The sequence below is a fragment of the Grampus griseus genome (genome assembly GCF_964374135.1).
Source record: "Grampus griseus genome assembly, chromosome: 12".
Taxonomy (NCBI): domain Eukaryota; kingdom Metazoa; phylum Chordata; class Mammalia; order Artiodactyla; family Delphinidae; genus Grampus; species Grampus griseus.
This window is the reverse complement of record NC_139006.1, coordinates 22,428,056-22,455,084: the sequence shown is the minus strand read 5'-3', so window position 1 is coordinate 22,455,084 and position 27,029 is coordinate 22,428,056. Positions and strand designations below refer to the sequence as shown.

General features: G+C 54.3%; 1 protein-coding gene across 2 annotated transcripts; it reads left to right on the top strand.

Annotated features, from left to right (window-relative positions):
- The first annotated feature begins 251 nt into the window (after positions 1-251).
- On the top strand, positions 252-25,828 carry ZMAT5 (zinc finger matrin-type 5). 2 transcript variants are annotated; one of them, XM_082668231.1, is made up of 7 exons: positions 252-334; positions 11,450-11,604; positions 16,547-16,609; positions 18,624-18,704; positions 19,961-20,072; positions 21,487-21,597; positions 25,439-25,567. In XM_082668231.1, exons 2-6 carry the CDS (start codon positions 11,478-11,480, stop codon positions 21,551-21,553), a joined length of 450 nt encoding a protein of 149 aa, XP_082524357.1. In that variant the 5' UTR covers positions 252-334; positions 11,450-11,477; the 3' UTR covers positions 21,554-21,597; positions 25,439-25,567. The 2 variants fall into 2 exon arrangements, with proteins under 2 accessions (XP_082524357.1, XP_082524356.1); XM_082668230.1 differs by lacking the exon at positions 21,487-21,597 and having other exon boundaries at positions 25,439-25,828.
- Positions 25,829-27,029: the final 1,201 nt, after the last annotated feature.

Below are 27,029 nucleotides of genomic sequence, written 5' to 3'. Positions count from 1 at the left end.
TTTGTAGTTCTTCTGGATCTCAGCGCTCGTCGTTTTGCACTATAGAAGTAACTGATGGCTTGCGCATGATTCAAATCTCCTAAAATCCAGATCACGGCAGCCCAAATAGTTGGTAAAATGTATTACCGAATTTTTCTCCTCAATAATTTCTTGCTGATTGAATATTTTAAACTACAACACCCAGAAGCCCTCGCGCTTTCTCCTCTTCCTCCTGCACGGTCTCAGCTTTGATTCGCAAAGGTTTCTGGGAAGGGTGGACCGATACCCAAGGAAGGACTACAAATCCCAGCAAGCAGGAGGAGGAGCTCAGAGCCGTTGGGCCCCACGGAGCCAGGTACCTTCTTTGGCGGGACGTCGAGGGCGAGTGTCCTTACCCCCACGGGAGGGCTTGGGCTCTTCCATCTAAGTCCGCGAGCCCCGCGGCGGGCCACACTATTAAACGGAATGCGGAGTGGATAGGGGAGCGAGGCCTGGGTGCCCGGTCCCAGGCTTGTCCCCCGTCCTGTCTCTGTCAGCCCCAAGTCCAGGGCTAGAGTTGGAGCCTGTGGAACAAGTCGGGTCCTGAGGACTGAATCCCTCTGCCCAGCCTCAGGGGAAGTGGCGATTCTGCCCATGCTTCATGTTACCCTCATCCCTGGGTTTCGCAGCTGGCAATCCTGGCTTGGAAGGCAGGAGACCTAGATCCACTCATTCCTTCTTGGGAATAGAAATAGCAAGGACTTTGGAGGACTAGGGCCGTCCAGCACATGTTTTCTAAGTGCCTCTGGGCCTTGCGCTGGGGACCCAGCGGTGAACAAGTCCCTGCCTTCATGGAGCGCCCATTCTACTGTGTATGGGTAGATGGGAAGGTGCAGTAATGACAAGTAATGCTTTGAAGAGCTGAAGAAAGGTTGATTGGGGAGGGGGTGGTGGTGGTAATATTTTAGACAAGGTGGGCCCCAGGGCGACACTTAACCCTAGACCTGAGTGAATGGTAGCCGTTCATACAGGAAAACGTTGGTGCAAAGGCCTTGAGGCTGTTCTATCCTGGGGTGTTTGAGGGGGGAAAAAAGTAGAGTGGACTATGAAGTAGGCTCAGGTCAGCTCATATCTGGCCTTGTAACCCGTGGTAAAAAGTCTTAGTTTTTTCTAATTGCACTAGGAAGCCAATGAAGGGTTTTAAGCTGCGGTGTGACATGATCTAATTTACATTTTAATGTCATCATTTCTGGCTGCTCTGGAGAACAGACTGAAGAGGGGAAGTTGCTGTGGTGGGTCAATTGAGGCAGGGTGGTAATTTAGATTAGGGTGTGGATTAGAGTAGTGATCAGATTTGGGATGTATTTTTGGAGGTGGGACAAACAGAACAAGCTGACAGATGCATGTAAGGGCTTACAGGAAAGTGGACTCAAGAATGGCATCAAAGTTTTGACCTCAGCAACTTAAAATCAACAGGATGATCTTAAGTTCTGTTTGGCCACATTAAGTTTGAGCTGCCCCTTAGGCATCAAATGGAGGGGTCCAGAGGCCAATTGGGATTTGGATCTGGAGTTCAGAGGAGAGGCCTGAGCCAGAGATAAAAGTCATTGGCGTACGTGTGGCATTGAAAACCAGGGACTGGATTCGAGACCTGGATCTGCCTCTGACTTGTAAAAGCAACAGTAATGCCTTGTTTGGGGACTGGTAGGAAAAACGTGAAATGCTCTGTATCCACCATGCGGTTATTTTCTATTTGCAAAGCGTCCTGGTAGCCCTTTCGGGCAGGAAGTTGTGAAGCTTCTGGGAAAGAATACTTATATCTTGCTGATAACTTCCCAGATGAGGAGTTCAGAGGAGGGAGGAATTATTTTAGGTGAGATGGGTAGGGAAGACCACAGGGAGTTAAGGTGGGACTTGTTTTATTTTTTTGCCTTTTTAGTTCATTCTCATTTTGGAGCAACAATTTTCTAAAAATCTAATTTTCTTTAGGCCATCGATTTCAACTTAGAAATTATTATTCTATACATAAATCTAGAAAAATTAGAAAAATGACCTTAACTTTCCCTTTGATTAATGTTTGAACTCAACTTGAACAAAGTAAATTCCTTTAAACATTCAGCCCTATCTTCAGCTCAGTTACATTCCCTTACACATTTAAGTCCACTTATACATTTAATATATTTGATTTTCTTTTTAAGTACTTCAGATATATAACCTAACAAGCATAATTTCCCCAGAATACTTAAACAGTTACTAGAAAATCTAATAAATTAACCTTATAAATGTAATAAATTTTAATACTTTTCAATACTTTTAACAAACTTAGTCAAATTCTGTTTTGTCAACTTGTTCTCAGTCGGGGGATTCAAAAAATACAGGCTCCATCTCTGACAAGAAATTAGGATATGGCGGGCACCCTTAGTAGCTTTTATAGCACCTCAGTGATTTTAACGTGCAGCCAGTGTTTCCAACCATTGCTGACCCCTCAACTTAGAATCACAAGTTTCATATCAATTACTGACAGATACTTTATCAATTACCTAACTACATATTTTAACTTTTATACTTTAAACTGGAATCACAGTGCTTTTCTGTTATATACTCAACATGTCAAATTCTTTTCAATGTGATACTTTTAAGCACCAGGTAGACACTGATTATTAATAATCTTAGGACAGGAACATTAGTACAATAATTGATTTAGTCTACTACCTCTGTTTTCAATTTTAAGCTTTCCTGGAGTGTGACAGGACGCTTAGCCAGTAAGAAAACACTTTTATCCACTCTAACAAATTGTGCTTAGCATTCTCATCAAGTCGGGGTTACCATTTCAGCTTACTGAGGTGGTTCATAGTCTGACCAGTTTCTGACTGGGACACAGATTTGTGGGCTGTGTCTACCCAGAGTGACTGCCTTCAGCAAAGGCTGCCTTTGGGATGCAGGGGATGAAGAGGTCAATGAACAGTGGAAGCTCAGTTCTCCAGGCTTTTATTTCTTGGGGGTACCTACTGGGGGTGGCTAGAGTCCCTGGTTAAAATGCAAATTTCTGAGCCCCTCTCCAGATCTGCTGAGCCAGAATTCCTGAGGATCTGATTCAGGAGACTTCATTTTTAATAAGCTCCTCACCAGGAGCAATGGAAAATTTTGAGGAGTTGTTTTGACAGGGTTGATGTGATGCTGCCAAGGGTGGGCTGAACTAAGGAGGCTGGTCCAGATGTGAAGGGGTGAGACCTGACTTGGGCAGTGGTAACAGAGAGTCACATGGTATTTGGAGCCCAGACTTGGTGGTGGGGAGAGAAGGGAAAGGCAGAGGTGTTTATATGAGTCAGGGTATATGGTTCAAGAGCCTCTTTCAGACTATTTTTGCCTTTCCTATTTGGAAACTCTGGCCTTTTGGGACCTCTAACTATCTGGTGAGAAACTCTCTCCATCCTAAAGCTCCTGGAGCCCAGATTTGGGTTCAGCTGACCTTCACTGGGCCAGGTCCACTTGGAATCAGGGCTTGTCCTATCAACCGTCAGCCTGGACTGAGGAAAATGTTTACGCTAGATCCCTTTCAACACCACCCCCGGCCGGTTCATCCAGGTGAACCGGGTCACTGGAACCATCCATGGCAGCCTCCTAAGGAAGAAGGAATAGGGTTTATCCCTGCCTGACAAATTTCCCACTTTTTTGAAGGGAATTTTTGGGGAAAATTTTAAAACTATACACGCCAAAAGTAGAAACTTAGAAAAACAGAAAAACACAAAATGAAAAAAAAAATCCCGCACATCGTAATTTTATTCTCTAGACATAACTACAGTAAATATTTTGTGTCTTCTCCAGTCTTTGTATGTGTGTCTGTGTGTATATGTGTGTGTTGAGGCGGGAAGTTCTTTCTCCTTAAAAAAGTGGTATCATGTTGTACATACTGTTGTGACAATGAGTCATTTTTCATTTACAATATGGGATGAACATTTTGTCCCTGTAGGGAATTGTTCCCTTTGACTGATTCTTCTTTAACTGAAGTATAGTTGATGTATTACTTTGACTTGATTTTTTTTTTTTTGCGGTATGCGGGCCTCTCACTGTTGTGGCCTCTCCCATTGTGGAGCACAGGCTCCGGACGCGCAGGCTCAGTGGCCATGGCTCACGGGCCCAGCCTCCCCGCGGCATGTGGGATCCTCCCGGACCGGGGCACGAACCTGTGTCCCCTGCATCGGCAGGCAGACTCTCAACCACTGCGCCACCAGGGAAACCCTGACTTGATTTTTAATGGCACCATTGAATAGGTTGGCTCACACCCTACTCTTGCTCCTTGCCAGTTGTGGGCTCCCTCTACCCAAAGTTATTTTTAGGGTAAAATGAGGATGGTAGGCTTTGTGCATCATCATTGAACCCCTTCCCCCTCTCTACACAGGACCCTGGCGGTCTGCCTGGCATGTGATGAGCAATGGATAACTGTCAGCTCTTTTTACTCTTGGACATTTGGAGTTTGGTTTCAGGACAAGCTACATTGCAGTGCTCACCTTGGTACCTAGATCTTCGAGATGATCTCTGATCATTTCCTTGGAGGAAGTCCCTGTTGAATGCAGGCGCCCCTCTTTGGGACCCCCGGCACAGAGCTTGTTACCTATGACTGTTACTGGGGGCACATCTGTTGGCTACCCATCCCCAGCACATACTCAGCTCACGTTCTCGTGAGAGCATGGACTCTGTGTCATGAAGCGTGAACCCCAGTCTGGCATAGAGGAAGTGCTCAGTGTGTTTGGCTGGTGAATGAATGACTGAAAAGGGGACCATGGAACTTTAGGGTTGTGCATATGCAAGTGGGAGGGGGGCCCTCCTTTGACTTGACTCAGGAGAGTTTTGCATTGTGGGGCACTTTGTACCTGTGGCCATCACAAATTATAAAGTGATTTAGCTTCTCCATTCATTTATTTCACTGTATTAGTTAGCTGTTGCTGCATAACAAATTACCCTAGAATTTAGTGACTTACCACAACAAACATTATCTGATACGGCAGTGGCGTAGCTGGGTGGTTCTGGCTCAGAGTCTCCCACAAGGTTGCTGTCAAGCTGTCAGCCAGGGCTGCGCTCCTCTGAAGGCTTGACTGGGGCTGGATGGTCTGCTTCCAAGCCCACTCACTTGGCTGTTAGCAGGAGGTCTCAGTTCCTTGCCATGTGGGCCTCCCTACTGGGCTGCTCACAGTATGGTAGCTGGCTTCCCCCCAGAACAAGTGATCAGAGAAAGCGAGACACCAGGATGGAAGCCATGTTGTCTTATAACCTGATCTTGGGGGTGACATACCATCCCTCAGCTCTCTTCTCTTAGTCACAGAGACCAACCCTGATATGCTTTGGAACAGGGGACACAAAGTGCAGACACCAGGAGGTGGGGTCATTGGGTGCCACAGAGGCTGGCTGCCACGTCCACAGATGTGCATTAAGCAGCACTGGCTTGCCAGACACTCTGCCAAGCACCTAGCATGCATGATTCAATCCTCACAGTACTCCTGTGAAAAGTATTATTACCCCCGACTTCCAGATGAGGCTCAGGGGTAGGTAGTTTGACGAGAGTATCACAGCCTGCGAGTGGCAGAGTTGGGATTCAGGCCTGGGTGGATGGCTATACAGTAAGGGCTGACTTGTGTGGCCTGTGTGACTTCAGGCAAACTCCCTCCTTCTCTGTTCCTCAGTCTGTCATCTCCCCACTTAGACCAGCATTTCTCCAAGTATGGTCTGTGGACTCTGCATCAGGGCCTCCTTAGACCCTACCCCTGTCCCAGACCTGCTAAGTTAAGAAATCGCTGTGGGTGGAGTCCCCACTGCCTTATATTGCTGAGAGTGGATGATATACTTTACTTTAAGAAGTGAACACGTTTATAAAGCAGAAACTAACACACCATTGTAAAGCAATTATACTCCAATAAAGATGTAAAAAAAAAAAAAAATGAACACGTGAATGAGGTCAGGATGAGAAAGCTTCGTGGTTGCTACAAAACCCTGGGACATCTGAGGGAGACCCTTAACATATCAGGGCTCCTATCAGGGGAGACATCTGGATCTTCTTGGCACTTCTGTTGGAGCTGGGTCCTGAGCAGGCAGTCTGCAGGCCACCTGCAGGGGCTGGGTCCGATGCCGCCAACTCCAGACGGCGGGCATATGTGGTGCTGGGACATTGCCATGCTCCTAGTGGGCGTGCAGTAAAGCCGTCCTCTGGCTGCGGTTTGCTGTTCACCTGGGGTCTGGTGGTGCCATAATTAGAAGAAATGACAGGTAAGCTCGAGGGCAGCATGTGGTGAGCACAAGTCCTGTATAATTACAGCATGCATCCCAGCCCCTGGCCACGGCCGAGCTGTTGACTGATTTTAGCCTTGTGCCAAAGCCAGCTCTGTACCTGAGACGCACGTGATGAAAGCAACCAAGAATATCAGTGAAGCACAGATGTCTGCCTTGAGCCAGCCTCACGGTGGAGCGGTGGGGTGGGGAGAGAATGGGTCCCGGGTCAGCCAGGCCCCAGTGTGAATGCTGGTTCCAATGTGCCTTGGCACGCCTGGTGAGGGCTCCACAGGAGGTGCACGGGGGCCCTCAGCACCACTGGCCCACCCGCAGCACTCAGGTTGATGAGAAATCTTCCTTATCAGTGTCTCTCCCGGTCGTGGCTTCGAGCAAAATAGGAGTGAGAGTTTCTGAACCTGTTTCCTCATCTGCGAAGTGGATGCCTTGATATCTACTCCGAGGGTCTGTGAGGATTAAATAAGAGAATGCCTAGCACACAGGAGTCAAATCTGATTCTCCTTTCTTCCTTCTTCCACCCCACAGCGTCTCAACTTGTTGGTCATCTTTTCCTTGAGCCCGGAGGCCTGCAGTCAGGTGCCGTGGGCTCGCCAGGTGTGGTCTAAGTCGGTAGTGGGGGCCCTGCTGGAGACAGAAGCCCTGCAGGGAGGGTGGGGGTGGCAGAGACCTGCTTTTGGGGGCCTTACATGTCTCTCTTCTCGTCCCCGTCCTTGTCCCCAGATTCAGGCTTGTGGAGAAGAGGGTCGGTGAGCGAAGGGCGGGAGGCCTTGGGTTCCACAGGTGGCTCCCTCGCTTATTCCACCAGCAGTTACGCATTTGATCCTCTCTTCCGGGTGGTGCAGTTGGACAGACAGACAGAACCCTCTGCCCTCGTGGAGCCTGTATTCTAGTGGGGAGGCAGCTCTTGTGACAGTAAATCAGTGTGTGAGACGAGCTATGGAAAACAGCAGGTGGTGAGGGGGCAGACGTGTTTGCTGCTGTGACTTTGGCTGCAATTTTAAATCAACTGGTCAGGACGTGCTGGGGGTAGGAGGGGAGTGAGCCTCCCAGGGGATGATGGCAACAGCAGTAACGGCCTCCATTCTCTGTGGTGGTAAATTCACAGCAGCGGCGGGGTCCCTGTTTTATAGCTAAGGACAGACTCTGGGAGATGAAATAACTTTCTAGTGGTGGAGCTAGAATTTGAACCCAGGCCTGTGTGACCTCAGAGGGTGGTCCCACTAGCATTGCCCTCTGCCCCGTGCCCATGAGGAGCCACCCTGTCACCTGGCGAAGCTCCAGGGAGCCAGCAGATGCTGTCGCCACCGTGGACCTGGTCTCTGGGAGTGGGTGGGTGGCACTGCCTGTGTTCCTGGTGAGGGAGTCGGGCCGGATGGTCCTGTGTTCCGGACAGGACCTCGCTCACACACTGCAGAGCGCGCCAGCCTCAGAGGACGAGGATGAATCACAGCAGAGAGGGCCAGCTTAGTCAGCACCCCATGCTGGTGTCTGGGTGCCGTAGAGACGTCCGGCTGTCCCCATTCCCCTTTCCCTGACCTCCCACTCAGGGCTGCCAAGTGCGGTGGTGCAGGTTGTGCCTTGTGCAAGGACGCCTGGCTACGAGGTGAGGCAGAGTGAAATACACTCTGCTTGCCAAGTTGTGTGTCTGGCCCGGTGCTGTGTCTGTCCAGAGGATTCTGCAGCCGCATCTTTTGCTAATGTGCGCCGGGGCACTGGAGCGGGAGAGAGTTGGGTCAGGAGCTCTAGAACTTCACACCTGGACGATGCCTGGGTGAGGTCACCCTGCTGGAGGCCAGCTCCTAACCAGGGACAGGGCCTCTGCCTCCATGGGGTCAGGCCTGTGAAGGAGGCAGGAAGTGCTGGCCCCTCTAAAGCCGCTCTGCTCCCTTGACACCGTTCCTGGGCATTGGGGGCTCTGCAGAGCTGCTGTGCAGGCAGAGGTCTTAGCCTGCCAAAGGGGCTGAGGTTCAGTCCCACCCCTGCCTTGTGCTGTGTGCTTTGGACAACTCAATTCCCTTTACTGGCCTCCCTTGCCTCATCTGTAATATGGAATAGCTGACCACAGAGGTCACTTGGGCACTGATATCCTGTTCCTTGTTCTGAGTCTCAGTTTTCTGAAATACAGGCTTTTGGAGGCTAATAATAATGATGGTGATGATGGCCAATGTTTCTGGAGGGCCTCCTGTGGGCCAGGCTCTGTGCTAAGTGACACACGTGTGTGTGTGTGCCCTTAGAGATCACCTGGTCTAGCTGTCTGCCTCCCACTTCACATGTGGGGAAACCGAGGCCTAGAGAGGGCAAGAGCCACATCCTCACCTGGCAGAGCTGGGACTAGACACAAAGTCCATTGACCCGTCCTGGACGGCTGAGCACTTCCCCTGTGCCAGATGAGGGGTGGCCAGGGTGGGCAGAGGGAGGCACGGGTGGGCAGCGCTGCCACGATGGCCCTCAGCTGAGGCTGGTGTGCCCCCCATGGTTTGTGCATGTGAGAGAGAGGGGAAAACACAAATACACACGCTCACACAGGCACACACAGCCCAGCCCCGAGGGGCTCATCATTTGAATCGGTGTTGCTGGGCAGGTTGGGAGAGGGGCATGCGATCTTCATTTCCTGGTGGTTTGGTTGGAGACCTGCTTTGCCCTTCCTGGATGTGTGATCTGGGGCACCTCACAGCACCTCTCTGGGCCTCAGTTTCCTCAATCGTAAATGAGGTTGTAATACATACCTCTTGGGGTTTCAAGGGGCCACATGGTCCTGGGGGTGTAGTGAGTAAAGGAAAGCTGTCATCAGTATGATTTGTTAGGAGGCGACTTTCATAAGTGATTAGGAGTGTGAGCTCTAGAGCCATCCTGCCTGTGTCCTAAGTCCAGCTCGGCTGCTTTCTAGCAGCATGATCTTGGCTAAGTCACTTCACTTCTTGGAGCCTCAGTTCCCTCATCTGAAACCTCACAGTTTGTCCTGAGGATTAAGTGAGATGATGGATTATAAAGCTTTTAGCCCAGTGCTGGCACATAGTAGGTGCTTAGTGCATCAAATATTACATAACATTTATTGTACACTTGCTTAATGCCAGACATTATTAGTGTCATTTGTATTGCTGTTACTCTTTTATTAATAATTCATTTGGATTCAAACTTCTGTGTGCTGCTCCCTAAGCAATCAGCCAACCCGTTGGACCCACCGCCCCATATTCCTACAGTGAAAGTAGAGGCCTGGAGAGGTCCAGGGTCACACAGCTAGCTTCCCAGTGCCCTGTGTGGTTTTGCCTAGCTAAGTCTGCCGCAGAGCCACTGTTCCTTATCAGTCTCCTGGAGGAACGCCCCTCCCACTGGCCCTCCCGTCCCCTCCCCTTTATGCTCCAGAGCCAGTGGCTCCTCTGAGCTTCAGCCTTCATGAATGGCTTAGTTAAGCACTCGGCCGTTAAACGTTCATCTCTTACAATTTCAGTCCAATTCCTATAAGTTTATTGGCAAGACGGGGTGTATTAGAGCTGCCAAATTTAATATATCAAGTCCGCGTGTCTGGGATGCGGTTTCTCAGCAGTAATGGCAGAAGAGAGGTTTTATACGTTTTCATTTTGAATGACTGTTCGTGATCCCATTACAGCCCTTGACTTAATGGCTGCTGTCTGCCGCAGGAGCGGCTTCCTCCATCCCTCGCCTGGCTGCCTGGACTGTCCAGGGGCTTATTTGTCTCTGTGTATCTCCCCGTTCTCTTCTTCCCAACATGTATTCCCCCATCTCTCTGCCCTGTGGGTCAGGTCTCAGCTTTAACTTTACTTGCCAGATTCTGGGAGTCTGGAGCTTTTGCCGCTGGCCTGGGCTGCTACCTCGTGACCTTGGGGAAGTCACTTTTCTTCCTCCTCTTGGCCTCAGGAACCTGCTCTGGGAAATGAGGGGTCAGACTATAGGACTTGAAAGATGAGAGGCTATTCTGGGCTCAGCCTTTGCAGATCCCACCTGGTGGCCCTGAGTGAACCCATTTGTCCTCTGACACCAAATGGGGACCCAAGGGCTGGCCTTGAGTCATGGCTGCAGATCTCCTGGGTCAGGAGTGGCAGCTATGGTCACCAGGACTGAGGGGTCTTAAGTGTCTGAAGACCCTGAAACGTTCTCATTTCCCTCTGTGATTGCCACCTAAGTGCTTAGCTGGTCTCCTTGGGAAGCTGTGTGCATTTCTGCCTGAGCCCTCTGGCTTCTCTAAGCCTTAAGCTGGCTGTGGAAGGGAGGACACCAGCAGCGGGATTTTAGGGCACCTGGGTTTGCCTTCTGCTTACCAGCTGTGTGACCTTGGGCAAATCGCTTCCTCTCTGTGAACCCCAGTTGTCCCATAAGGAAAATGGGAATTAACTCATTGTTGAATAACAAATATTTGGTTGCCTACTCTGTACCGTGCACCACTTTGGGGGCTGGGGCTTTGTAAATTTTATGTAGAAAAATAAAGTGTGAGTGTCCTAAAAACAACAACAACAACAAAAACACAAAAATATCCCAGCCCACATGGATTTATATTCCTGTTGAAGGAAAGAAAAATATAATAAACATAACAAGTAACTTATTACTTCAAAGGTGATAAAAGTGAAGCAGGGAATGGAGAAAGCTAGGTGGAGGGTTCTGCAATTTTAAATAAAGTGGTCATGGGAGATTACTGAGAAGGTAATATTTGAGCAAAGATCGAAGGAGTCAAGTGAGCAAGCGGGGCAGGTATGCGGGGGGAGCATCCCGGCAGAGGGAACAGCAGGTGCAAACAGCGGGAAGTGGGCGTGTGCCTGGCGTGTGCCTGGCGCGTGTGAGGAGCAGAGAGGGGGGCTGTGCGGCCAGCATGGAGGAACAGGAGAGGGGACGTCAGAGGTGGTGGGGGGTGCTGTCCAGAGTGGGTGAGGTGGTGGTTCTCCAGCCTGGCTGCAGACAAGAATTCCCTGGGGCGCATTAAAACATGCTGATGCCCAGGCCTCACCCACTGTGTTTCTGCTTTAACCGACCTGGGGTGGAAGCTGGGTGTCAGAACTGTTAAAAGACCCCTCTGGAATGAGGCCTCTCAGGCCATAAGCATCTGCCCGGGTAGCCCCTCATGGGCTGTTGCGGAGTTCATACGAGCTGGTGTGGGTAAGTAGAGCCTTCCTGACGTGGCGCAGGCCTGGCCCCCGGGCGTGCTCAGGCAGGGTGGTGGCATTTCCTCTGTGCTCTGACCCAGCGCCCTGCGACTTCCCAGGCAGCAGCAGCACCTGGTGGGGGTGACCATGGGGAAGCGTTACTTCTGCGACTACTGCGACCGCTCCTTCCAGGACAACCTCCACAACCGCAAGAAGCACCTGAACGGGCTGCAGCACCTCAAGGCCAAGAAGCTCTGGTACGACATGTTCCGAGGTGGGTGTTGCTGGCCTGGCGGCCGGGCTGATGAAGCCCTATTCTCCAGTCTTTCTTATCATCAGACAGGGAAACGCTGCGGGCCAGCTGGGCTCTTTGAGGAGCAAAAGAGAGGAGGCCTGGGTTGCTGGCCCCTGGGGCAGATGGGCCCTCAGAAGGGCAGGTGGAAGGCGAGCTCCTTTCCCTGCAATCCTGACTGAGGGCTCCGTTCTCTGACGCCTTGCCAGGCTCTGGGGACACTGTGGCCACGAACAAGGCCTCTCTAAGGAGCTAATGTCTGGGCCCACAGCTGAAAGGTAGGGAAAAGCCAGTGCTCCATCCTGGGTAGAGGGCAAAGCGCCAGCTGCTCTCGGAGCCAAAGAGAGGATGAGAAGGAGCATGGTAGGGACCAAGGCTGGCCACAGGGCCGGGGCCAGATCGTGCAGGCCTGCAGAGGCCACGGTAAGGGGGATGGGCAGAGGGCAGCCTTTGAAGGGCTGTGGGCAATAGCCACCACGACCGGAGCTACGTTTGATGGCGATGGCCGACTGCTGCCTGAGCAGGGGGCGCAGTAAATGGCTGTCGAATGACTGAGCTGCTTCTGGGAAAGGCTTATGAGGCAAAGGAATTAAGGCCATAAGCACCTGGCACAGGGCCTGGCACCCAGGAGCATTGGCTGGAGGGGAGCTGCTGCTGCTCTGCTGTCTTTAGCCACACTGAGCCGTAGTGAGAGAGGCGCCAGGAGCTGGACAAATGGAGGGGGACTGTGGCAGTGGGGTGGGGTGACCAGGAGCTCCTGGAATGAGCCGGGGCAGGGCCCGTGCTCCATGAGCTGGGGAGCAGGATTCCAGGACAGGGCCCAGAGGCTGGAAGGAAGGAGCTGAGTCCCAGCAGCTCAGAAGGGGAGACAGAGAGTTCCCTGGTCTGTGACTCAGATTCAGATCACTCACATTTTATTGAGTGCCTGCTGTATGCCAGGTGCCTTCCATGGTCTGTCATTTGCTTTTCTCAGTAACTCTGTAAGGCAGCAGATCTAAACCCTTTGAGTTAGGATCACCTAGAGACCTTAAAATAAAAAACACTGATCCCCTGACCCCCATCCGCAGAGGCAGATTTGGGTGAGGGAGGGTGGCCAAGCCACTCAGCAGACCAGGCGTGGCTATGGTTGCAAGGGGCTGGGAGTGGGGGCAGAGGGGAATTCAGGGGCGGAGGGGTCTCCCAGGTGCCTCAGAGGCCTCTGAACCTGGTGTCAGGCAGAGGCTCCCTGTACCCCAAATCCAGTAGGGGCTGCGATCTGGTGTGGTGCTAGGCCTCAAGGTTATCCTGGTGTTTGTTCCTAGTCCCAGACTTTCAGCCAAGAACCCTGGCCCCGTGGGTACAGGTTGATTGGAAGAGGGCTATAGAAAAGATGAAACAGTGGGTGCCACGAGCCCCTTCTCAGGGTTCCCAGCATTCGCTCACATCCCCAGCCATATCCAGTCCTTAAAACAGCACTTCGAGGGAAGCTGGGCAGGCCAGGGAGCCCCACTTACAGGTGGTGACTTAGAAATCCAGAGCAGTGCATCACCTCACCCTGGTCCCCAAGCTGACATATGAGCTCTTTCCCCTTCCTTGGGAGGCTTCCCCAGGGCTCCAGCTCACCTGCACAACCACACAGCACAGTCTCTGCAAGGGCATAGGGTACCCTGCCTCAGCTAGGACTCGAGAACTGCTCTGCTCCCGGCTTCATGGCCTTGAACAAGTCCCTTAACCCTCAGAGGGCTGATGATCCATCTGCCTTGGTCAGGACAGGCATGGGCCCTGGAGCTGGGCTGCCTGATGTCAGTCCCAACGTATCTGCCTTGGTCAGGACAGGCATGGGCCCTGGAGCCGGGCTGCCTGATGTCAGTCCCAACGTATCTGCCTTGGTCAGGACAGGCATGGGCCCTGGAGCTGGGCTGCCTGATGTCAGTGCCAACGTATCTGCCTTGGTCAGGACAGGCATGGGCCCTGGAGCTGGGCTGCCTGATGTCAGTCCCAACGTGTCACTCACTAGCACTGTAGCCCTAACTTTGCCATGTGTAAAACAGCTGTAATAGCCATACCCCCCCTCCCAGGATGTGACGGGGCTCAGTAATCTCCTGATGACTGTATGGCACGTAAGGACTTACTAAGTAAGAACGATGCTTATGGGTCCACAAAAGGATTGGCCTTGTACCCTTTATCTCATGGCTCATGCATTCGGCCAACACTTGGTGAGCGCTTAGCGTGTCCTTGGCTCCCAGAGAGGCTCTGAAGACTTAAAGGTGAATAAAACAGGGCCCCTCTCCTGTGTAACCTCACACCCCATTACAACAGTGTGTTCTGGGTGGAACCCCTGTCCCACCCAGGCCTCCAAGCCCTGCTGACCTGTCCCTCCAAGCTCCAGCCACACTGACCACCACAAGTACTGTCCCCTCTGCAGGCATGGCTTTCCTGCTGTCCTCCCCATCCCAGACAGTCCTCCAGGACGCCCTCTCCAACTCCTGGGCCAGGTCAGGTCATTTGGCTGCGTGCTGGCTGTTTACCCCGTTTATATCCACATGGATTAGTGTGACTATTGGAGTGGAAGGAAGGACCAGCTCTGACTTGTTCTCCACTAAATCCTCATCCTGGCGCAGCGCCTGGCACACAGGACGCGCTCAGTAAATGTTTGTTAGATGAATATCTCAATGAACAAGCAAACAAACCGAGGGCAGCAGGGCAGCTGTTGATTTGGGGAGCTGAAGCGAGAAGGACCAATAGGGTCAGATCATGAGGAGCCTTGAACGCCAGGCGGAGGAGCAGGGCCTGTGGCTGGGGGTTCTCAATCCTGGGTGCACTTCAGAATCACTAAGGAGCTTTTAGCAATTCTCATGCCCTCCCCTTAGATGAATTACAACAGAACCTGAGAAAGATGGGCTTGGGCTGTGTATACTTTAAAAGCTGCCTAGTGATTCGCCGTGTGGCTGGAGTTGAGAACCACCAGCCAGATGCTGGGCAGCCTGGAACTCTTCTCCCATACTGAGTTACCCCACCAGGGCCCCTTGTCTAAGACTCAGACTCAGCCCCATTTCCAGTTTAGCTGTCCTACCCCAGTGGGGCCCTGGGCAATGTCCACACGCCCTCCACCAGCCCTCCTCCCCAGGGAAAGCCTCTGGCACCAGCTGGGTGGGCTGAGTCTGACAAGTCCAGTGCTGACCCTCTCCCCATGCTGCTGGCCCACCCACGCTCCTGCAGGCCGCCCCGGGAGTAAGTCCTGTGATAGCTAACTCTCGACCCCAGCAGGCCAGCCCTGAGGAAGTGAGGAGCCTCCCTCAGAGTCGGCTACTCACCAGCCACCAGGAAATCAGCAACCACACAGGAAAGGGTGGGGGCTTGAGATGCACAGGCCAGGGTTCAGACCTGGCACTGCCACTTCTTATGTGTGTGCCCCCTTTCCCTGTGTGAACCTCAGTTTTTCCGTCTGCAAAATGGGGATGTTCATGTAAATGGTGGGTTTATGAGGAGGAAATGGAGTCAGAACTGCTCCTGTTTGTTGAGCAGCCACTCCAGAGGCTCTCAGCCCTGGCTGCACATTAGCATCACCCGGGGACCATGATGCTGAAGCCGTTCCCAGCCCCACTTTCCCACAATTCTAATGTGGGACCTCCTCTGCCCTGTGCTCTCTCCATCCGTTATCTTATTAAATGTTGACAGCAGCCCTACCAGGTGAGAATTTTCCTCCCATTTTACATATGGGGAAACTGAGACTTAGAGTTCATCTACCAGTCAGGGCTCGTTAATGAGGAGCCCACCTAACCCCTCACTCCATTTGGACGTGGCCTGGAGAGTATTCGATTGGAAATGCTTGTTACCTGCTCCAGCTGGAAAGTCTGACTTGAGGGCTAAGTAGGAATTTAGTGGTGTCTCCATCTTGGAGTAACCAGCAGAGATGTGTTTGACTTCCGAATAAATTTAGGAAAGAAACAAGAAAGTGTAACAGAAAATCTAAACAAAGAAGAGCAGAGGACCCAGGGGGCTCTTAGAGTGAAGGTCAGAAACACCAGGGGAACTATTTTGACTCGGTGACTTTGGAATCCAGTGAAAAGCAATAGCTAACACCATGAAATGAAGCATAGAAGTCAGAAGTCAGGTGGGATAAGGCTTCCAACAGCCATTAGACTTCTGAGGTGGAGGTCATGGTGACATTTGGTGGATGTGGTCCTGTGTACCTGGACTCAGTAGCCCATGGTCTTTCCTTTACCCCAGCAGCCTCTAGAAAAGGCAGCAGATGGACGGGGAAAGTGCACAGCTCAGACCTGGCCTCTCCTTCCTCCAGGGCGACATGAGGGCCTCTGAGTCAGGGCACCTTCCTCACTTGTCTCACTCACTTACAGATTTTGACTGATTGATTCCTTGCCCACCAAGGAGCATACAAGATTTAAACTGTACCTATATGATGAAAGTAAAAGTAGGAAAAATCGGAGGAAACCGGGGTTAAGGTTCATATCCAGAAAGATTGCCAGGAAGTCCTGTTGAGGCCAGTGGCTAGTGTGAGAGGGGAACAGAGGGAGGTGGGGTACAGCCTTGGCCATGGAGCGATGCCTGGGCCCTGGGGTTTACTGGTGGGCTTTTTAGGTTTTTATTTTGAAATAATTAGAGAGTCTCAGGAAGTTGCAAAGACAGTACAGAGAAGTCTTCTTCTGGTACCAAGACTTCAAAAAAAAACACTTCCCAATATGATCTACTGTGCAAAGTTGAGAGTCTCTGACCTCAAACCTGGCCCTGGCCTTTGGCTGGGTCTAGGTGGGGTGGGTGGGGCTGAGGTCACCTGAAGCTCGGATCCCTCTGCCCAGCATCCCTACCTGTGGTCATCCCCTCTTACACTCCTCCGTGGATGAGGACCTCTTTCCTTCCCTGATCTCAGTGGTAGGAAGTGCCTGTGTGCAGCTAAAGTCTGAACCCAGATCCTCTCTCCTCGCAGATGCAGCTGCCATCTTGCTGGATGAGCAGAACAAGCGGCCCTGCAGGAAGTTTCTACTGACAGGTAAAGTGTTCTACTCCGTTCAGGTCCCCCTAGGGACCAGCGTGCCCTGTCTGGTCTGCTTGGACTTCTGCACAGCCTCCCCCCACCCTCCCGCCTGAGCCCGCTTTGTGGCCTTGGTGTGTCAGCTGACTTGACACAGTCAACAGGGGCCTTGCCAGGGGTTGTGCCTTATGACATCCAGGGCTTGGTCCTCAGCTCTTCAGACCTAGAATGTGATTTTATCAGCTTACCCAGAACAAGCAAGGGCTGGGAGATCGCAAGTAAATCCAGGAGATACTAATAGGTGTAATAGACTGGCTGATTAAGTTAGCCTGGGAGCCTGACCTCCACTGTGCCCGACCTCCACTGTGCCCTCCCTCCCAGCAGGCAGGGCTGGAGACAGGAACAGGCCTGACAATGCCGAGAAGCTTCAGGGTTAGAACAAAGGACGCTGGGTGTTGATTTCACTGCTCAGTACGCAGCTAATAAAGATGCATATAGTTCAAAGAGACAAAAACCTCAGTAAGTGAAGGAGCCAAAGGCAGATGAAAATAAGGGTAGGAAAAATAAGACAAGGCCAGAAGAATGCTTAGTCTCCTCCATGCTTGCCTTGAGGTCCTGTATACTCTAAGGGTTTGGCCTTGAGTTTCCTAGCAGCCAAGGCAAAGAGGAAAGCCATGATGATTAACATGGTGTAAAAGGGAGCTTAGCACCAAGGAGAGGTACTGCTGTTGGCCTAGGAGAGCGGGGTGAATGGCTGTGCTCCCCTCAGGAGACCATGCTGCCCCTAGAATGGGCACCAGGCCTGCGAATCAGGGGCTGCCATTCCCCATGGGCTGCACCTTGATGTGAACACGCTGCTGGTAGGCAAGGCTGTCTTAGGACACCTCTAGTCTCCTATTATTATGACTTTTTAAATTTATTTATTTATTTATTTTTGGCTGCTTTGGGTCTTTGTTGCTGTGTGCGGGCTTTCTCTAGTTGCGGCGAGCAGGGGCTACTCTTTCATTGTGGTGCACAGGCTTCTCACTGCAGTGGCTTCTCTTGTTGCGGAGCACAGAGAGGCTCGCGGGCTTCAGTAGTTGTGGCACACGGGCTCTAGAGCACAGGCTCAGTAGTTGTGGTGCACAGGATTAGTTGCTCTGCGGCATGTGGGATCTTCCCAGACCAGGGCTTGAACCCATGTCCCCTGCGTTGGCAGGCGGATTCTTAACAACTGCACCACCAGGGAAGCCCTATTTTTTTTAATAATTTTTATTGGAGTGTAGTTGATTTACAGTGTTGTGTTAGTCCAGGTGTACAGCAAAGTGAATCAGTTACACATATACATATATCCACTCTTTTTTTTTTTTTTTAGATTCTTTTCCCATATAGGCCATTACAGAGTATTGAGTAGAGTTCCCTGTGCTATACAGCAGGTTCTTATTAGTTATCTATTTTATATATAGTAGTGTGGATATGTCAGTCCCAATTTATCCCTCCTCCCCCTAGTCTCCTGTTATTTTGAGAAACATTTTGGTCTCCCCAGTTGAGATTTGGAAAGCCAACCTGGACTTTGGTACCTCCTTGACAAAGCTGCCATTAAAGCCTTTCTGGGGCACAGTCCAGCTACTTGTGCTCTCCTCCCCCCCCACCCCCTGCCATGGGCAGGGGGCACCAAGGCGGGGGTGTGAGGAAGCAGAACCCTCTCAGGGACCCACCCATAGTTAGTCGGGGCTACGGGCCAGGGCAAGGGGAGGTAACAGGAGACAAGCCTGCAGAGGCTTATGGAACCCAATCATGAAAGGCTTCAGTGGACTTTGGTCCCTGGCCAGGGAAGGGCTGTGAGCAGGGCCTAGTGGACCAGACAGGCCATGCTGGCTGCTCTTATGGCTGGGCCAGAGAGAGTCCAGCTTCTTCCTCAGGGCTGGAGTTGCTACTCCTTAGTCCCTAACACCCTGCCCCTAAAACTCTGGTGGCCCCTCATCAGGCTGCCCTTCAGCTCAATGGTAGGAGTCCATCCCGGGCAGCAAGTGACTCTCTCCTCCTGTTGCAGGCCAGTGCGACTTTGGCTCCAACTGCAGATTTTCCCACATGTCAGAGCGAGACCTGCAGGACCTGAGTATGCAGGTGGAGGGTGCGTTTCACTGGGACCCTGGGCTGGGCAGGGGTGGGTGCTGGGGGGATGTAGGGGAATGCTGCCCTGTGTCTCCCCCCTTCCTCCTCTTCTGTGGCTGCCATGTGGGGTAGGCTGAGGGCTATCCAGGGCATCAGGAACTGCTTTCAAACCACCCCAGGCATGAGTGGGGAAGGAGCCAGGGAGCTCCCATCCATGTGCCTGGCTGGGTTTAAAGTGACACGCATGGCTTCCTGTCCAGGAGTCCTGAGGGTGTGCCTCAGCCCCACCTGGGCCCTGCTAGCCTGGCATTCATTCATGTACACCCACCCTCCCTTCCTCAATCAGGCAACGTGTTTGGAGCCCCTATTTGGCCGCTGGCAGATCCCCCACTGCGCTCTGGGGACAAGGGGATAAAGAGAGCACCTCCCCTGCCCTCAGGATGCTCAGGCCTGGGGACTACAGGGAAGGGCAAGTTCAGCTTCCCTCTGGAAACTGGCATGTCTGCCTTTGGGAAATTCACTTCCTACTGCTCCAATTAGAGATAAGGAAATTCCCACTTAGATGGTCTTTATCGATCTTCGCATGCAGCCCCTCACTGAATGGATGGAGAAACTGAGCCTCATGTGAGCCCCCATCCAGTGCGGCTCCTCTGTCCACGTGGCCTCGGGCAGCCAGCGAGCGTCTGGGGTGGCCTGGCCTTCACCCTCATCCACCAATAGGCCTCACTCCCCTCCGACCAGTCAGACCCTGTGGGCAGTGCCCTGCCCTGGGGATCTGATGACAGTGTAGCAGCAGCCCTGCCACAAACACAGGTTTCTAGGAGCTTTCCCAGGGTGGAAGTGAGGCCTTATGGGCCAGGCCAGCGAGTCCTGGTGACAGCTGTATCTCCAGCTCTTCCAGCCATGGTCTCTCAGAGCCTTTGACTCGTGGTGGGAGAGCGCAGGCTTTGCCCTGTTCTGCAGCCCACACTGCCTCCCTGACCCCAGGTTTGGACCCCTCCTGAGGACCAGGCTCTCAACTGTCCTGTGTCCAACTCCAAAAAGCTTGGGAGGCAGCCAGTGTTTTGCCTTCACTTCATGGGGAAGCAGAGTGAGGCCCAGAGGGGCTACCTGGGGAGGTGGCTGCAGGATGGGGACAGGCCAGAGGACCTGCTCCTGGCCTCCCAGCCCGTTCCTACCCCCCCGCCTCTGGAAGGTTCCAGCTGCTTTGTGAGAGTGTGGGGTTCAGATGGGGGTGAGTATGCCCTTCAGTTGCCTGTCTCTCTATCCCCACAGAGGAGAGGTGGGCCAGGGAGTGGCCACTAGACGTCACCGAGCTCCCTGAGGTCCACGTGGAGGACTGGCTGGAGAAGAGAGCCCAGCAGCTGAGCTCGGCCCCAAGCAGCAGGTACAGGCCCTGTGGGTCCACTTCTCCCATGCCCTCCAGTTGCAAGACCCCAGCCAGCTTGCCCTTGTCTCTACGAACTTCCCAGGGACCAGACACAGGTGCCCCCAAAGGACTCCTCAGGTGGGGGCCACATCGGGAGCTCTTGGGTCCCCAAGCCCTGGCCAGAGGCTGAAGGGCACTTGCCTGAAGGTTCCTGGCCTAGGCCTCATCCCCCTGCCTTAGTGGAGTCTGCAGTGGCTGAAGGGGGCAGGTGGCCAAGCCAGCTTGACTCCACATTACCAAGTCCATTGCCAGAGGGAGAGGCCTGACTGTGGTTACTGAGGCCCCAGAAAGCCAGTCACCACACTGTCCCCTCTAGGCCCTGCCAGATAGGCATGGTTGCTCCGACCCTGCAGAAGGGGAAGTGAGGCTCATGGGATGATGTGACTTGTCCAAGGGCACACAGCTCGGAGCAGGCACAGCTGGGATTGCACAGGCATGTGACAGGCTCTTTGTCATTGTCCCACTGCCTCCTCGAGGAGGGGGCTGGGGTGGGGCTGGCCCAGCTGCTGCCTGGGCCCAGCACTCAGGACGCTCATAAGTGGACAGGGTGCGCTTTACCCCTTGTATGGGGAGCACCCTGGGTCAGGAGCCCACAGGTGTGTGCTGTGTGCCGTCCCAGGTTCTCCTCTTCAAGGTCACAGCCAAGACCAAAGCCAGGGCTCCTGGGGTCTTCTACCAGGTATTGAAAGAGAGAGAAGGGAGGAAAAGGGCTAAAGGATGTGCCTGTGACCTGCCTGACTTGGTAAAGTCACCCCGTGCTGGGCTGCCTCCTTTCCTGTCCTGCACTGGGACCCGGTGGCCTCATGGGATAGCAGCCTGGCTGGGACAGTCTGTGGGAGAGGTGAGGCTTCCCTTGAGGCTCCGCCAGGAGATGAGGGCCAAGCTTCTTGCCTTCTCCGTGCCTCAGTGAGGAGAGCTTGTTAAGCTATTTTAAAATTAACTTTAATTGTTTTTAAATCTGTGCCCAGTTTGTCCTCCGACCTTGAAAATATATAGTACAGTCATGACTCCTGTGTTGGAATGTGACATCCCTTCCGTCTGGTCCTGTCAGAAGTGGTTGTGATCTTGGTAGTGTGGGCACCTCCCTCGGGACTGGTCCAGGGACCCATGTCCTGCACCCCAGCTCGGGGCTGAGGCCACTCAGAGAACTCTGGGGCTTCCCCGCTCCCCCACTCCCTGGACCCAGCTGCCTCCCTGCTCCGCCACCATGGTTCCTCTGCTGGGAGTGAGCCCCAGAGGCCTGGGCACCCCCTGGGCTTGTGCCGAGGGCTCAAGGAGACCCTGTGGCTGGGCTGAGGGGGCGTGGGGGTGGGTAGAGATGGGTGCCCTGAAGTCCCTTCCTAGGGATAGTTGTGTCCCTGTGCTCTCTAAGGCAGCGTGCCTGTGACCATGAGACTCAGAGGACTAGGGCACAAGATGGAGAAACTGAAGCTGAATGACGGGCCCAGAGTCGCAGGAAGAGTGGTGACCACGTGATAATCAGGTGTGTTGGTGCTGTGGTGTGCCCGGCACTCAGCCCCGGCCTTTAGGGGGGTTGGTGCCCCCGGTTTGTAGCTGAGGAATCTCTTCCCCTCCAGGAGGTTGTGACTGCCTTGGTCACACACCTACTACCCTTAGCAGCACTCAGCTGTCACTTGAGAGAGAGCTTAGGTCCCTGCCCTGGCTTTGGACCCTGGGCCACTTCTGTTACCAGGTCTAGGGCTGGCCAAGGGCCAGTGCAGTGGTTGGCCACTGCAGCCGGAAGTCTGCAGTGGTAGTGGCAGTAGCCGGCTGCTGGGATGGCAGTGACTGGAATAGAGCTTGCCGCTGGGGACCACCCTAGGCTGAACCCTATCCCCTGGGCTCCTCTCCCGCTGACCACCCAACCTGGCCCCTTCCAGGGGACCTGCTTTTCCACTTGTTCTCTGTGCCTTTGCACAAGTCCACCTGCCTCCTGAGGGCTTGGGGCCAAAATGAATTACTCTCTGGGCAGAGCAGGCCAGTCCAGCCTTGAGAAAAGGAGGTTGTTAGGAGGGAGGTGACCATTTATCATTGCTTTTGCCATCACAGCCTCAGTCTTCCTCAGCCCTCTCCCCTCAGGTTGGTCTCATGAAAAATGATACCCACCCCCTGCAGCCCACAGGCTTTGGGCTCTGCCCTTGCATCCCTGGCCCCCACTCCGCGGGGTCAGGGGGGTGGATTGCAGCCAGGAGGCTGCCTCTCTCTGTTCCCTGAGTCTACCATCAAGGCAGCCCTGTGGCAACAGTGCCCTCTCTGCCCTTCACCCACCCTGGCTCTCCTAGACGTCACGGCAGCCCTTCCTGGTCTCCTACCTGCCTCTGCTCCTCCAGTCCATCCTCCACACAACAGCCCCAACCAGCTTCTAGAACACTCCCTGGCCCCGGCCCTGCTGAAACCCTCCTGGGCTTCCTCCCCGTCGGGGGGACCCGGACTCCACAGCCCAGTTTGCAGGGCCCCGGAGAACTTCCCTGCCGCCTCCACGGCCCTTGAGGGTCACCTTCTCACCTCTCCCATCTGGCCTCTTTGTCAGTCCCGCCGGACGCCTGGCAGCTGGTTAGGTGTGGTGGGGCGTTTCTGATTTGCGGGCACCTTGTGCACACTATTTCCTCTGCCTGGAACTGCCCCACCACCACCACGTCTGCCTGGCAAAGTCAGACTCATCCTTCAGGCTTTAGCTGAGACATCTCCCCTTTCTCCCCTTCCACCCCCGGGCCTCCCGCTCACGGCCCTGAGCTCACACTGTCATCAGCCTGGTGCAGACCCAGGACATGTTGGCTGCATGAGAGAGCATTTGGGGGAGCAGGGTCCCGGCCTGCAGGACTATTCCTGAGTATTAGTGCCGTGGGCGCTTCGTGGGGACGGGTCTGGTGGCCCCTCTTCCTCTCTGGGTGTCTGTGTCCTCCCCCCAGGACACAGGGCAGAGATGGCTGCCTGGCCCACCTGGGGCCACCCAGACCCGAGGGCTCTGACCTCACAGGCTGAGCGGAGCCCTCAAGGTGAGCCAGGCTAACCATCCTTGTAAAGGGGAGATGGAGGCTCAATGGGGCCCCAGCCTGGTGCATTGTCCCACCCCTCACCCCCCCACCCCCCCCTCACCCCCCCACCCCCCCCACCCCCCCGTGCCCCAGCAGACCGACCCTGAGGCACCTGCTGGGAGCAGACAGTAGGGGGAGGGAGGGGCCAGCCTCAGGTGAGCAGGCTGATCCCTGCGAGGCCAGTGCTCGCCCCTGCTTTCCACTGTTGGCTCTTCAGGTTGTGACTTTAACCGTCTTAATCTTCCCCTTTGCACCCCTCTCAGGGCTGGTGCTACTGTTCTGGCCCAGGTGCCTCCCTAAGACTCTCTCCTTCTAATTAGGACCATAGCTGGGGACAGGTGAAAGAGAGCTGCCCTGTCCCTGTGACGGGGCAGACAGGCCAAGAGAGAAGCCACGAGCACAGTCCTACGCACCTGTGTCCCCGTCTGCTCTGTGCAGACTGGAGGGGTGTGCTCCAAGGCCTCAGGGCCCGCATGTCTGAGGCCCGGGGAACGCACCCTTCTCCTGGCGGGAGGCCTCAGCTGCCCGGGAGTCTGATCCGTGTCCTAGAGGAAGGGCCTGAGGCTCACAAGAAGGGGCTCCCCGATGGATCACACCCTCTCAGGAGAACTGCGGTCACCCCAGCCCCACGGGGAGCCGGGGCTTGGCTGGCAGCTGGGGCTCTCCCTTCCAGCAACTGCGGAGCCTCCTCCATTCCCACCCTTCTCTGCGCCTGGTGGAGTTTATAAAATCTCCCCGGCACCATAAATCATGCTGGGAGCCGCTTTCTGTGCTTTCCAGTGGGCAGCAGGCTGCTGAGCAGGGATTCCCCTGTCCTCGCACCACGGGAGGCCGCAGAGGCTGCACCGGGGCTGCCTGAAGCCCTTGCTCTGGGTCCGACAGCAGGTCAGGCCCAGGAGGGGTGGCTGGTCGAGGCTTCAAACCTCTCAGTGGCCTGGGACGCTCCCGTCCTGCAGAGGCCTGGCCACTGGGCCCCTGAGCCTGCCAGGGCCTCACCTTCACTGAAAGTGGGACCTGGGGGTGGGCTGGGCTGGGCTGGGCTGGGGGCAGAAGCATGAGGGGCCAACATCTGGGGTCCACGTGTAGGTGGCATTCCGGCCTCTCACCCCCCCATTCTAGACTGTGTCGTTTGGGCTGATTCCATGCACCTCAGTGCCTCATCTATAAAATGGGGTTCAGTAAGGATTCTTGAGGTTCCTCTCGGCTGTGCTGTCTGGCCCAGAGAAGTATCCAGGCAGTAATAGCGCTCAGCATGGCTGTTTGTCATCAGCAAGCATTCACTGGGTGGCTCCCTGTGCCAGGCCCGGCTCTGGGCACTGCGGGAGCAGATGGACGCCACCCCATCCCCTGGTCTCTCCCCCTTGGAGAGCTCCAGTCCTACAGGGGCGACGTGAGCTCCCAAGTGAGTTCAAGGTAGCCTGAGGGGCAGAGCAGCCCTGGAGCGGCAGTCTGAGTGGGGGTCGAGTCCAGAAGGATCGGAATGTGGAGCAGTTGGTGGGGAGGCTGCCTGTGCGCCTCAGCGGCTCCCTTAGGACAGGGCCACCCCGGGCTGAGCACACAGGGTGGGTGCTTCAGATAGGCCCCGGGCCTTAGGAGGTGGCTCCTGGGGCGGTGGACCTTAAGGGGAAGGGGAGTAAGTAGCATGAGAAATAAGGCTTTTAAAAAATTTTTAGACAATATTTTTTTCTCATTTCAAAGGCTTGCGTGCTTGAAAAACTTTCTTGAAAAGTATAAAGAAGTAAAAAAAAATCACCCATAATTGCACCGCTCAGATAGAACCACTGTTAACATTTTGCTGTGTCTTCCAGGTTTTTTTTTATGCATTTATATATGCTATATATCTTTAAACAAAAATAGTATCATGCTATATACATTATTTTATAAGCTGCTTTTTCTCCCTACTCACACAGTATTATACATCATGACACCTTTCCTCGTCAGTGCATATAAGTTTGCCTTAATTCTCACGCAGGCTGCATAGCATTCTCTGCTGTGGACGTGCATATATATTTAATTAGTCCCCCAGAGGTGGACACTTAGGTTATTTCCATTTCTTATAGCTCAGTCTCTGCCCACAGCCCCCCTATTTCCTTGCGCTCAATCCTAGAGGTGAGGTGGCTGGCTCAAAGGGTCTGCGTGTTTCTGAGACTCTGCCTTCCAGAAAGGTGATACAGGCAGCTGCCCCTGCCCACAGCTGGGGTGGTGGGGAGGGTGAGCTGGAGAGGGGTGCCCCCGCCTGGGCCTGAGCTGTGCTCCACACTAATTCTCTGTTCTTTTCTTTCCCTCTAGGGCTGAACCCATCAGAGCCACCGTCTTCCAGTACCCGGTGGGCTGGCCACCAGTCCAGGAGCTTCCTCCATCCCTGCGGGCACCCCCGCCTGGGGGCTGGCCCCTGCAGCCCAGCGTCCAGTGGGGCTGAGTCCCTTATCCCTGCCTAGTCAGCCCTCCAATCAGCCACAATAAAGATAAGGGCTTTTACGGGGGACACCCAGGCCCCCTCCTGCTGCACCCCATGGAGCATCTGAAACTAAAGACCGGGCCTGGCCTGACCTCTCTGAGGCCTAAGTCCTCCCCAACCAGGTGCAGCCCTGGTCCTGGCTCTGAGCCAGGCAGCTCCACCACCCCCACCCCAACGGGACATCTTGAGAAGACTTCCTTCCAGATGTTTATAAAGAAAGTCTGTCACCACCATCGTGCAGCTGCTCTTGCCCCTTGCCTGGCACCCTCAGCTCCGTGCTCTGGCCCTGGGTCAGATGATGGGCAGGGCTGGAGTGAGGTGAGGTCCTCTCCAGGGTGACCGGTGCCTGCTGCCCTTCTCCCTTGGGAGCCGGCAGAGGCTCAGCACAGCCGGGCAGGGGGCAGCCAGCGTGGCTGTGACTCGCCCAGGCGCGCAGTAGCCCCAGATCTGGGGAGGAGAGCTGAGGACTCAGTCTGCCGTCCTGGCCCCCACATCAGCCCGTGCTGAGCTGGTGCCCAACCGTGAGATGGCACAGCTTGGGCAGGGACGGGAGCCGGCTCTCCAGCCTGGATGGTGTGGAGAAGTGGGCGACCCAGGAGGACGGGCCCTGAGCTTGGGAGAGTGGCCTGGCTGAACTTCCTGGCACTGACACCAGGGGTGGCTTCTGCCCTGGAGGAGCCCCCCAGTCGGTAGGGAGACCACATAGGTTGCTCAGGGGGTTCGCAGCCTCTGGGCCCCAACTCTGCTTCCTGCCTCCACTGCACTCCACTGTGCTGGGGTGCTCGTGGGCAATGTGGCCCTCAGGTCACTGGGCCTCTGGTGGGGGGCCCAATGCATGAGGTGGCAGCTGGGCCACCTCAGATGCTCCATCTTCTGTGAGCTTCTGCCCTGCCTAAAAATCACCATTGATGGGGGAACTGAGGCCAAATCTGGGAGCCTTCTGAGCCTCAGGGTCCTCATCTTTGAAATGGGCTGATTCTCTAGCCCTAGTGGGTGTGTGGAGGAGGGCTGGGTTTGAGTCTAAGGAAGGTCAGAGGAAGGGATTCAGCAGAAGGCCGGGGGCTTCCTCAGGCCATGCCAGGGAGAAGGGCCCAGGAGACCCCAGCCTCATGTTGCCCTCCAGCAGGAGGCTTTCTGTCCCCTGCACTCCCCTCCATGGCCCTGGGCAGACCTGAGGGACCAGGGTTGGGTTGGCTATGTGGCCCTGGGCACACAATGCCTCCTCCTGCCCAAGGGACCTGCAGCTACTGGGCCCTGTATAAATTCCTCCTTAATTTCCCAGGAGCCCCTGCACAGCGAGAAAATTTAGTGCTACATACAGGCCAGGGTGGGGCAGGGCAGGGTGCAGGCAGGGCCAGGGCCAGGGCCGTCCTCAGAGCCACCACCAGGCCCTCTGCAGCTGGGCCACAGCTCCATGCAAGG